This window comes from Callospermophilus lateralis, chromosome 2 (genome assembly GCF_048772815.1).
Source record: "Callospermophilus lateralis isolate mCalLat2 chromosome 2, mCalLat2.hap1, whole genome shotgun sequence".
Classification (NCBI taxonomy): domain Eukaryota; kingdom Metazoa; phylum Chordata; class Mammalia; order Rodentia; family Sciuridae; genus Callospermophilus; species Callospermophilus lateralis.
Window position 1 is genome coordinate 20,768,866 of NC_135306.1, and position 12,429 is coordinate 20,781,294.

At 46.3% G+C, this 12,429-nt stretch overlaps 1 protein-coding gene across 1 annotated transcript in view; it reads right to left on the reverse strand.

The window, feature by feature from the left end:
• Nucleotides 1-832: 832 nt before the first annotated feature.
• The window catches only part of Snx30 (sorting nexin family member 30), a 107,802-nt gene continuing 96,205 nt past the window's right edge, over nt 833-12,429 (reverse strand). Inside the window, exons 8-9 of the mRNA XM_076845668.2 lie at nt 10,030-10,182; nt 833-6,775 (exon numbers count right to left, since the gene is read on the reverse strand). Coding sequence (XP_076701783.1) covers nt 6,716-6,775; nt 10,030-10,182 — 213 coding nt within the window. The 3' untranslated portion in view covers nt 833-6,715. The remainder of the gene's footprint in view (nt 6,776-10,029; nt 10,183-12,429) is intronic.

The window sequence follows — 12,429 nt, forward strand, 5'->3', positions numbered from 1 at the left end:
TAGGCTAATAGTCTGAGACATTTCTAACTCTTATTAAAAGGTAACTAAGCAGAAACAGCTCAAAGCAAAACACGAACTGAAAGTAAAAATCCTTGCTTATGCATAAGCCAAATACATTCTTCTTATCTAATTGTAGCTACGTAATATTTTGTTTCTTTGAATAATGATTTCTGTTTTGTAACCACAAAGTACTGTGAGCCTGCCAAAATGAAAAGTATATATGATTAACTTCACAAGATTGGGATTCAGCATCTTCACTTTTGTGTCTGTGTTGTTTCTCTACCCCCTTACATCAACTCCTCACCATCCATTCATCTCCTGAGACCCCCTGTCGGAGGTGGACTCCAACAAACAAGCACTCTTGCCTCTGAGCAAGACACTCTAACACTGATGAAACTCTTCAAAAACTTCCTAGCAAGCAAAATGTCAGGAAGTGACTAGCCCTGGCCAAGAATATAAAGTGCTTTGCCATGGGATGGTGCAGGAAAAGATCTCTCCTGTAATGCCTGGGCTGTCAGCTACCTGTCAATCACCATGGTCACTATACTAGGTAATTTCTTCATCTCCCCAAATTAGCATCGATTTGTAAGATGTAGGAGAGGGTAAACTGAGTTTGGATTGATAAAGAACTAGAGAATAAAAAGTTCAATTACATAGCTATATTTTTTCCTGTTGCTCTGTATATTTGATTCTTATAGGCAAATTAGTTTCTGTTCAGAAAATAAGAAAACAAAAGAGGTGGCAATCATATTGTCCAGTCCTACAATGGTACAAAAGAGAACAGGAGTCAAGGTAAAGAAAGCATCTTTTATAGATTTATTGGTCCATTTCTTTAAGTTAATTGAGGTAAAGAAACTTTGTTTGAATTTACAAGCTAATAGTTTATCAAGCAATACAAATTCTTTATTTACCTCAAAATGTAAAATACTAATTCCATAGTAAACAACAACAAACAGATTTTTTAATACACAGATAACATGAAAAAAAAGTGGGCAAAAAACTTTGTGCCAGCATCAAAAATTCAACAAAAACAAACAACTCCCCCTCCCCCCATTCCATAATCTCTGGGTGACAAGAAAAAAAGGTGACATTCTTTCTAACATTTGGTAGCTTAATGAAATAAAGACTTCTGGTCTGTAAATAAACTGCTTTCTCATCTACACACACTCTTCTTGAGCACTTTTTATATTCACAGCTTTTGTTTTGGCTTAATGGCAGCATGAAGAGAAGACGACACATTTACACAGAGGACTTCATCAACACCTCAGAAGGAGTTTTCTTTTTCTCTTAAAGTTTTAAACATAAAGAATAATTTCTAAAATTAAAAAAAAACACAGTCCATAATTTGGAAATGTCCTAAGTAAAATTTTAATCTCTTCTTAACAGTTAAAATACAAGTTAGAAAGTTTGCTGGCAGTTGATTTCGTGGGAGTATATCAGGGGTAGGTCACCTCTCAATGCATCCCAACTCACAGAGATGGGATAGGCGCACAGGCTCAGGGGTGTCCGGTGGACAGTGCTGACCATTAAGAGATGCTGGTTTGTTCCCCGACGAAGGCCCAGGCGACATGATATGGATTTATGATACGGATTCACATTCTGGTCTGCAATCTGTTTTTCCCCCTCCCCACTTCTACACAGAGGAATACGTGATCCCCTTTCCTCCTCCTAGTACCATTTCTGAAAGAAAGATTGATCTACGACCGTGAACAAACCTGTCCAATAGGAATGTGGACAGGTAGGTGTTGGTTGCTCTGGCCCAGCCTAGAAAGAGCCCAGAATCATTTGGGGAGGGGGGGACAGCCCTCCTGGGAGAGGCACATACACAACACTCTTCATCTCTGGTTTAATAACAAAAGCTCTGCTGAAGTGGACTCAATTATGTGAGTCAACAGAATGTTTTTGGTGTTTCAACCGGTGGAGATTTTCCATCCAAAACATGCCCCTCTGAGACCCCCACAGTACCTTCAAAAGCTGTTCTGCAGAATCAGGGTAAGCCTTCAATACTGTCATAATCTATAGAGTTCTCTGGATCTGTGATTTGTCAATGCTGATACTGTAACCTCTATAATCAAAAGTATGCCAAAAGGCACTGAATTAATGTTTCACACTTTAAAACAACAAGAGGTGGTGTGGTCCCTGGGCATCCTTGCATTATTAAAAACATCATTTGGCAATAGCTATGCTTACTTCTCTCCTCCCCAAAGGCCACCTCATTCTGACCCTCACTTTCTGGTTCTTTTCTTTAAGAGGACTGAGGACTGACTATGTTAGATCTCTAGTATTTAAGCTGAGTGTCTGACTATATATCTAAAACTTTCTATCTGGAATCTTAAAAACACTAGTGGAAGAATAAGGCATATTAGGTCTTGAAAAATTCTCAAAAGTAGAGTTAGGCTTTTAACAGTCTTGTGGCATTATTTTTAAATTCTGGATTTGTTGATTTTTCAAGTGCTAAATACACAGAATGTTTATATGAAACAAATATCTTATTGGTTTATTAAAAGTTACTGTTTTTCATAGCACTTATTCACAGACTAGCAGGACAAACTACCTGGATAACATTTTTCTGCCACATAGTTAAGGGTTGGACAGTCATGCCCAGGACACACTTCAAACTCAAATGATTAAGAGAGCAGTCCCCCTCCCAGAACACAACCCCACTCCAACTTTTTTTTTTTTCTTTTAATGCAGACAGCTCCTGCACACTCCGATATGTGCAAGTTGAGGATACTTAAAACAAAAACCTACAGAGTAGGGTGGTGAAAAATTTGATTCTTAGATTATTAAAACAAGGAAGAGGAGAGCATTTCCAACACACCCCGATCCGTCTGTAAGTCTGGTCTGTAAGGACGTTTTCCTCAAATGTACTAGTAAATGCCACCTGTCATCTGGATTGAAAAGACACCTCAGCGATGATAGGGCGTGTCCAATCTGCTGTCATCTTGAGGGCTTTTGAAAGGGAGAAGGCAAACCCAAATTCCAATATCCTCCCATAAACGAGGATGGCCAGAGCGATGTCACCCAGCCAGATGATTAACTTACTCAGTTGCTACAAGCCCTTAAAGTAGGTGTCTGGGAAGGTGAGGTCCCAGTAAATGGGCCCTGCCCTGACCACAGACAGCTGAACTGCTGGGAGGAATCACCCTGTAGGGTCTCTAGCAACGGCAACTAGCCAGCTCAAGCCCACCCCAAGACCCAAACAGCTGAGGCCCACACAGCCTGGAGGTTGTTCTCGACTGTGTTCTCCCTCCCCAATCACCAGCTCCGGATCCAGGGGAGAGATCCGGAGATCAACAAAACAGAGCCAGCTACCTTTGGCTTCAACGCTACCAATGGCAGGACTGAGCCACACAAACTCCAGGTGTCCCTTGGGCTCCCTTCCTAAGAGGGAAATCTCCCTTGCAACTGCCAGGGGCCATCATGCCCACCTCTGAGTTGGAACTTCCTGTTGGTCCCTCAATAAACGTGACCATTCTGTTCCTCTTGGGGAGGGGCAACCCAGAGAACACCCTGGACCAAGATCCAGAGTACACTCTGGGGGTGCTGAAATTTGGCATGAAAACAGACATCTCACATTCACCACGATCCCAGAGCCGTGCTGTTTGTTATTTCAACTAGAGAGAGGTGTCTGGTGAACACCAAACCCATCATCTCCCTGATCACACTAAAAGTCTGCCAGCCATCATTGGTAAAGCCTTATCAAAGGATGAAACCCAACCCAAACTGGGTTGGGTCGTGTGTTCCCTCCTCCTTTCAGAGCAGTGGTTCCTTGCTCTGAGCAGAGGCCCAGAATCTTCTTATGGACCCCCACACTGACGAGCAAAGGCAATGTCCACAGTGTCAACACCACAACTGCTTTCTGCTTGACAACATTCGCATCTCTAAAATCTGCTCTGGCTTCTAGGAATTCTTCTTCTGCATTCATCCCGGGACTCTTAACCTGGGTGAAGGAAACTCTTCTCTTTTCAGGACCTGGACAGTTGCGTGGGGCGACTTTTCATTGTTCCTCAACACATGTCTGTCCATCTGCCCTGGTAAAGGGCACCCTTATGCAAAAATCTCATGGATGATAAATATGAGAGGAGTCGGTGACCTCAGCACTGCAGCTCTGTGAATTCAAGGAGGATGGGGTACTGGGGCCTCTCTGAGGTAGTCTTTGGCACAGAAGGCTCCCAGTTCTGCTTCTCATAGTGAATCTCCATTTTGCTTGATCAAGACAAACAGTCCAGTGCTTGGGACTGCTGAGCTTCAGGGGCAAGAGGGAGCCATGGAGTCGGGAGGGCTGGAGAGCCTCCTTCGCTCCCTTTTCCCACCCTCTTCCTTCTGGGCAGAGTTCCTCACCTTGTCAGATGCCAGTCTGAAGTCAGGGACAAACGTGCCTTCCTGGGAAGGTCCATTTCTCCAAGCAAGTCTAACATACAGGGTTTTCCTGACTCTGTACCAACGGCATGCCTGGAGGAAGGAGGTCGCAATGCTGCAGCTCTTCCTGGTGTCTCAAAGCACAGAGCACCACATGGGGACCAGACAAAGCACAAGAAAAAGTCCCAAGGAGCCCAAACCCTGCAGAGCCAGACCTCTGCCTTCCACAGAGACAGACTGTGGATCCCCCTCCCATGTCTCCCAGCAAGGAGACCGATGCGTGTTTTTTGAGGGACGGCCTTCTTTCCCAAGTAACCGTTATACAGGAATGACTCTGGAATTTGGCAACTAGCAGGTTCTCGGATTCTGGTTTCCCTGTAGCTCTTTCCATGGTTCTTTTTAAACATCTGTTACCCGCGACATTTTTAAAGCACATATTCTGCGAAGCAAAGCTTCACATGTTCCAAAAATGAATACTCACTGCTGGGTCAGGCTGGTGTCTTCTGCCAAATACCAATAGAGGGCTGTCAACGATTAGATGCACACCCCAATTCTACCAGCGCACCCTCAGGCTGGACCAGGACATCCACTCCCACACCAACTCGATGGTTCAAGAGGTAGAATGAAATGCTGAGTCACCGGAGATGGGGGTAGAGGGACTGTTCTTGCCCTTCCGCTTCCGTGAATCATTTCTATTTGTACCAAACTGAAAATTCACATCAAAAGGTTTTAGAATGGCACAGATGGAGCTTAGCAGTACAGGAAAGTACCGATGGATTTAAAAATCATCATTTCAAATTTGACTTTGTCAAACATGATGGAACAGCCAAACACCCCTCTGCTGTCCGATTGCTGCTCCAACAGTATCCCAGCTGTGGCTGACCCCAAGTCAACTCTGATGTCAGAGTGGAATAAAGTGACTTCAACATGCAGAACGTTGACCTGCATTTGCAGGTTAACTTGCATATGAAGCAGAGTCCCGACTGCTTCATTTAAAACAACGAACTACTGTCTGAGGCTTAGATTTACAGGTTTATAAGCATAAGCCACAAGTGAAAGAACAATCATATAACATATGTAGCTTCTTTTCAGGAGTGGGGGGAAGTGAGTTTGAAGAGAGATCCTTTTTGACTGTTGGTTTTGTGGTGATTTGAAAAGTAAACCTGGTAACAGTTTGAAACGAAGAGTAAACACAACCAGCTCTACCCAGGAATTTGGCTGCAAATGGAGACTTCAGTTTAGCTAGAAGCAGAGAGCGCGCTGTCACGCCTGTCACCTTTGAGGCCCCTGCTGGAACTGACTTTTCTTCCTGACTAGGAAATCCTAAGGGTTAAAGCACTTTATGTAGAACATTCACACTGAGTTTACCAACTTCAGCTGTGTCATGACAATACAACATACTCGCCCTCCCTCACCATAAGATTGCCCACACGTCCAGTGGACACGGTAGGAAACATTAAGCTCAGCATTTTTGGTGAGGTAAAGGCAAACTGCACAAAGCAGACATCACAAGTGGGCTCGCATATGCCCACCAATCTCAACAATGGGGGGACTACTCTGACTGCAAATGAGACGTCTAATCCTGACTGCTGACAATTAACAGGCCAAAGAAAAACATTGAAGGCCTTCTCAGAGAAAAATGCACCTTTCTTCATTTTACATGAAAGTTTCTAGTCTATTGCCTTCTGGTATCAGAAGCAAGATCAGGGAGCATCCCCCAGTTTACCAAGGCATCGCATAAGGACAAGGCTTGCTCACTCAAGCATGGATGCATGTGGACACAGACTTTAAAACACATGTCACTCATCACAAACAGGCAGCAGGCCACACTCACAGATACAGGCCACCGTAAATTAAGGACTTTCTGTGGAGGTACCAACACCTCCTTCTAGGCAGAGGCAAGTCAACACCCGGAGGTCAACTGCAGAGCCGCCGGGCTCACAGCAAGCCAGAGGCCTCTTCTTAGTGCCTCCTCCATGACCTTGAAAAGCAAGACCTGTGTCCCCTCCTGCAACAAGCAACTTGGCTGTCTCAAAAGAGGAAGCTGTCACGAGAGTCACAGCCTGAGAGTCACAGCCTCAGGCGTGGGCTGCCGTGAAGCTCGGTTTCAAGTCTTCATAGTGACATGGAGGTATGCTTCTTTTGCTGAGAGATGATGACAGCCATACGGACTCCACCAATGAATAAATACAAATCAAAAACAACTGTGGGGTGAAGGGGGCGAGAGAAATACACAAACAAGAGGTGCTTCTGTGTTGTTTCCCCAATGCCACCTCTCCAGCACTGCAGGGACATTCCAGTACAGGGTGTCATGTCCTGTGCAGGTAGAAGAGTCTCTGTTTCAAGGAGCAATCTACTTGGTCTCTTGTTTCTCCTGCAGCAGTGGAATAATCGACTCCCACGCCATGAGGCACTGAAACGACAACATTCACAGAGGATCAGCAATGGGTTTCAGATTTCAGGGTCAGCTTCTTAATTCTGCTCTCATCGACCCTTTCATTGCCAATCCTGCTGGGTCACCTTTGTCTAATGACACCTGTGTGTATTATCCGTAACTATTGTCAACAGGGGAGGTGACAGGTGTTTGTTTGGAATGTGTCATCCCCATCTCTAAGGAAGACAACAGTGTCCCGGCAAGGCTTACATGCATTCAACATGGTGCCTGAAGCTCAGACCCAGTGAGTACAAATGGAGTCACTGGAAGAAAACCTTCCCCTTGAAAAAGCAAAACGGAGACTAGGCAGGAAGCCCTTGATGAGGCCCTAGTTCTCCGTATGGATGGAGACAGGGTTCCAGGTATGTGGGGCTTGCACAAACACAGAATTACAACTGGAACGGACCAGTCACCTGAGGCAGAGTGGGTGGACAATCTACTCTTCTCCACCAAACTCAGATTTGCTTGTAGGGGCCACTCTTTGGATCTTCCAAAAGAGGCATGGGAGGAGGAGACCCAACGATGCAGACATTGCTACACGTTTACACTCCTTATCACAACACCTCTGTGAGGTAGAATTATTATCTATTACATGCACACCTACTTTGCAGGTGAAGAAAATGAATCTTGGGTTAAATCACTGGCCCAAGACACACTGCTTTTAAGCGACAGTGCTCATGACTCACGATTCTAACACAAAAGTAAACGGATGCCCTTTCCACTGCATCCATCTCTTCATCCCAGATCCTGAGACAGGCCGAGAACTCAGGAGAGTCTGGCTCTGGCCTCTGAGTGCAGCTGCTTAACAGAAATAATTCTCCCTTTCAGCAGTCTCCTGCATGAAGGGAAGGACGGCCCCACAGCTCTGGGTCTTTCTTAGAAGCAGCCCAGGGTAACCTCTGTGCCAGGTCATCTGGGGAGGAGCTCTGGGGAGATGGGAGGAGGAGGAGACACGATCAGGTCAAGCTGGATATAGGAGTGGTGAAACTGGTCCTGGACGCCTTCCTTGGTGACTCTGAGGTTAGAGAAGCCAGACTTAGAAGCCTGACCCAAGGAAGGTGGAGAGCCTCCAGGAGCTTGCTCCCCGCCAGGGACTCCGAGCGTGGTCCGTGGCAATCTGGGTTCTACTCTTCCAAGTCCACCACCTCAGATCTGAAAGAGTCTTTCTACATCAGCTGTGAGGAACTGAGGCCAGAGCAACTTTCTTCTTTCCAGTCTCCGAGTGTGGCACGCTCTTTCCTACCCCAGGAACCTTGCATATGTTGTTCCCTCTGTCTGGAATACCCATGCTCCAGGTCTCTGTCTCGAGGCTCAGGACAAATGTTACTTCCAGATTGACCCCACCTGCCCATTCCATCTGCCTGCCTCCTTCCCTCATCTGAATTATGCCCCCTAGTATTTCCTCTCGGTTTCCTGTTCTCTTCCTTTGGCACACGCAGCTCACTCTTGGTAGTGGGATTCTTTCACTAATACTTAATCCTCCAACAGACTGAGAATGCCTTAAGGATAAGGGTCTGGCTATTTACTTATTAATTTTGTAGATACAGTATCTTTCAACACAGCAAAGACATAAAAAGCACTGGTCAAATATAGATGAAGACCCCAAACCACACCTCAAGATAGCGACCCTGTTAGTAGTGGTGTAATGGGAAGACCCCGACGATGAGACCTGAGTTTTTGCGCCCTAGGGCTGTGGGGTTGCTCGAATTCAGCTTCAGAAGAGTGAAGGATTCAAAAGGATCTAGTTAGAATAGTGGGACAGCCATTGAACAGTAACATTTACTAAGGCAGTAACGTTTACTAAATGCCTACCATGTGCTGGGCATGCTCAGGTGCTTTGTTTCAAGTATCTTCACAATCATTCCATGGAGAAGGATCACTCCCATTCCACAGATTAAAAAAAAAAAAGAGAGAGAGAGAGAGGCACAGAAAGGCACCTTTCCCAACAGCACGGTAAGCAGAGGAATGAGGCTTCAACTTCACACGGGGTGAACTTTCCTCCTCTGGGCACCTCTGTGCTGTTCTTGAGGGTACCATCCCCAAGGCGGACAGTGATGGACCCACCTAGACTTCTGGACCCAAGAGTTCTACAAACCTAGTGCATTTGCTCACAGGCTGCGTCAACTCGGACAGAGCTTTTTAAACCTTGCTGGGCCTTAGTTTCTTGAGCTTTCAACTGAGAGTCCTAAAGCTCCCAGCAGTGACAGTGAGGCTTGAATTTAATGAGATGACACAAGCAACACTTCTGATCTAGCGCCAGCCCAGGACCACCGCAGGGGCTCCATGAGAAAGGCCAAGAGGAAGGGAGTATGCTTCTCCTCCCCCTGTCAATCAGCCCTTCCTAAGAGCTGACCAGGGAGAGCCACTCCATGCCTGTTTCCTTAGCCTTCACCCAAGAGACCTGGAGACAATGCAGACACACAGCCTCCGGGCAGCAGCCAGACCATCAAAGCCTCAAAAAAGATGAATTCTTGTCACTTAGGTTGAGTTTGTTTTTAGGATTGTGGTGGAAGAGCCAAGTCAGTCCCTGTCCACAGCTGGGAGGCTGCTGTGTTTCCAAGTTTGATGTCGTGCCTACAGGTTACTTGTTGAACTATGATCGTGCCAGTCTCTCTAATTTTAGGTTTTTAAGGAACATTAGGATTCTTTAGCAGAAATGATCTAGAGGTGGATACACTAGGGGCGAACTGTGACTGAGAAGGGCTGTAGCTTGACAGGAACCACCATTTGTCGGGGTGGGGGCTTAACCTGAGCAAGGGGATCCATGAATAAAACTGTTCTTAACAGAACTGTTTCCCTTTGTAAATTTCCTTAGGTATTTAGAAGCAGTATTTTTAAGTCTATTTTTAAAAACAAACAGTAGTTTGATAATGGGCGTATCAGCTTCATCAGATGACCAAAGGGGTCTGTGGCACAATGACAATGAAGAATCCTGAATGTGGAACCACAAGGCAGTGTGAAGTAATCCCAGGGCCTCCACCGTCTGGCAGCAGCCGTGCACCGAAGGTCTGACTGACTCAGAGGCAGCCAGGGTCTAGGACCAGCAAGCACAGAAGACAAAGCTGCCGCTTCCACCGTGCGTGCTGCGAGGGGAGCCCAAGTGAGTGCCGGGGCTCTGCTTCCCAACTGGGCCCACAGCTGAGCAAGCAAACACAGGTCAGATGGAGAGAAGAAAGGAGGGACATGGGAGGAGCAGGGTCCCTGCTTCTGGTTTCTGGCGGGCCCACCTTTACCTTCTCATAATACTGGATGTTCTTGTCAGCCAACCCCATGAGCAGCTGCCGGAAGTCCTGCCTCTTATTGTTCTGCCACCTCTCCATGTCGGCCTTCAGGTCGGCATTGAAGCACTCCATCCGATCCTGACATTTCTCCACGTCTGCGGGCACCTGGAAGCGGGAGGCACACACGGGGGCTTTGTATCAGGCTACTCCTGCCTGGGGCTCCTCTGCTCACAGATTTGTGGGAGGCCAAAGTGCTACATTAAAATGTCATCAACAGGCTCCCTCCCTTGGAGACATGGATCTGGGCTTCTGGGTCTGAAGAGGATCTCTGGAAAGGGCTCTCCTAACCTAAATCTTCCAATCAACAGAGACTCAGGTGGGAAACCACCACTTACATGCAGGGAGAAGAAACACAGCAACTCAGAGTCAGATATGTTTGGTTCCTTTCAAGATTTACCCATCCAAACTGAACAAATGTGTGCAGACTTTGCACATACATAGCAAGTACTGGGTTTTGCCCTGCTTTCCTCCTGTGTCCCACCTAGGAACTAGAAGAGAAATAAGTTTCCCCGGATCCCGTGAATTATTCCATTTCTTACGATGTTTCATGTTGTCTTTCCTAATCAATCAGAGAATCAACTGCAATAATAAGACCACCCGCCGGCTTCCTCAGCCGAACCCCTCCATTACACACACACACACTGGAAACTTGTTTTTGTTCCTCTAGATAGCAGATAATCACAAATGAAGTGACAGTGAGGTTAGGCCTGAGAAAATAGGAGGGAAACAATTTTTGTGTATCAAGAGAAAACAGAGCAGGCAGTTTCAAGCTTTTCTTAATGAGGTCCAGAACACTTTCTCAAAAAAGAGAACTGTTGCTGGGCTTGTGGCTCAGTATTTGAGTGCTTGCTTCGTATGTGTGAGGCACTGAGTTCCATCCTCAGCACCACATAAAAATAAATAATAAAGTTAAAAAGAAAAAAGGGAACTGGGGGGGGGGGGCTGGGGTTGTGGCTCAGTGGTACAGCACTTGCCTAGCACTTGTGAGGCACTGGGTTCAATACTCAGCACCATATAAAAATAAATAAATAAATATATAAGTAAAATAAAGGTATTTTTAAAATGTGAAGTTTTTTTAAAAAAGGTGGCGGGGGGTGGGGGGGACCATGGCACTTGATACAGGAGCCTAGATGCTGAAGTGAGAAGTTACGAGGACTTTCACTTTCACTTTGCTTTGGTGAGTTTCATCCACAGCAAGGGCCTTTTGGTCACAGCGGTTCCCAAAGCACAAGGACTGCTTCTCCTCACTCAAGTGCTCCACTAGGCCCTGTTGGTGGCCAGAGAGTCGACGTGCCCAAAGCTGGGTCAATGAGACTGTAGGTTTTGTGTGCTGAGGACAAGGAACCTGAATGTCTCCAAGCTGTGCCTAAGAGCCAATCTCGGCCAATCAAGGAAGTGTAGCACCAAGCCTATGGGCAAAGAGCTGGTCAGAACGAGGTCTACACAGCAAGGCCAGGCCCAAGGGCACAGACTCCTCCTCAGTGCTTGGCCACCTACTATGGCAAGGGGCTCCAAAGTGCTTGGTGAGAACTAAACTTGAGTGAGACAAGGGTGAGTTGGAGAAAAAGACACATCAAGACTTCCTGGCAACTTAAGAGAAAGAAACTTCTAAAAGAAAAAGCAGACTTCTTCAAAGTAGCCTTCATGAGCCTCCATGCAGAAAATATCGAGCTTGTCATTACGACAACACACTCCACACTGGTGCTGAGCAACACGAAGGTGCTTAGGTCTCACAGGCAACTTCTGTCTCAAGTTGCCTGCAGTTATTTTGAGAAGAAAAAGGAACAAGTCTAGATGCTGAAGTGAGAAGCTATGCGCACTTTCACTTCATACCGAGGAGCAGCGAGGAGTCCAAACTGGGTGAAGGGTCAGGCCTCCTTGAGGAGGTGGCACTGAGATGACTTTGAAGATGAGAAAGTGGGACATGACAGTGAAGAGGGAGAAGTACATGCAAGTGAGAGGCAAGGAGGTACCTGGGCCCCCAGGAGGAACAGCTCACAGGCCTGAGGTCCACAAAGGCATATTCGGGAGAACTCTCTCCAGTTGGTGAGACCAGGGATGGGGGTTAGAGGATTTGGATCCTGGAACTTTCCCTGAAGGCCAGTTTTTCTGAGGCCCATTTAGCTCATGACCCCTTCTGGAGAAAAGGCCTCCTACTTCCTCTCACTGGTCTGAAACTTCCAGAGTTTGAACAACACTCCTATCACTTACCAGATGTGTGACTTGGGCCTCTCTGTACCTCGGCTTCTTTTTCTGGATAAACATCTATCCACCTTATAAAACTGTTGTGAGGTTCAATGACATAATACTCGTAAAGCACCTGCTGCCTGGCATATACTAAGCTCTCAACAA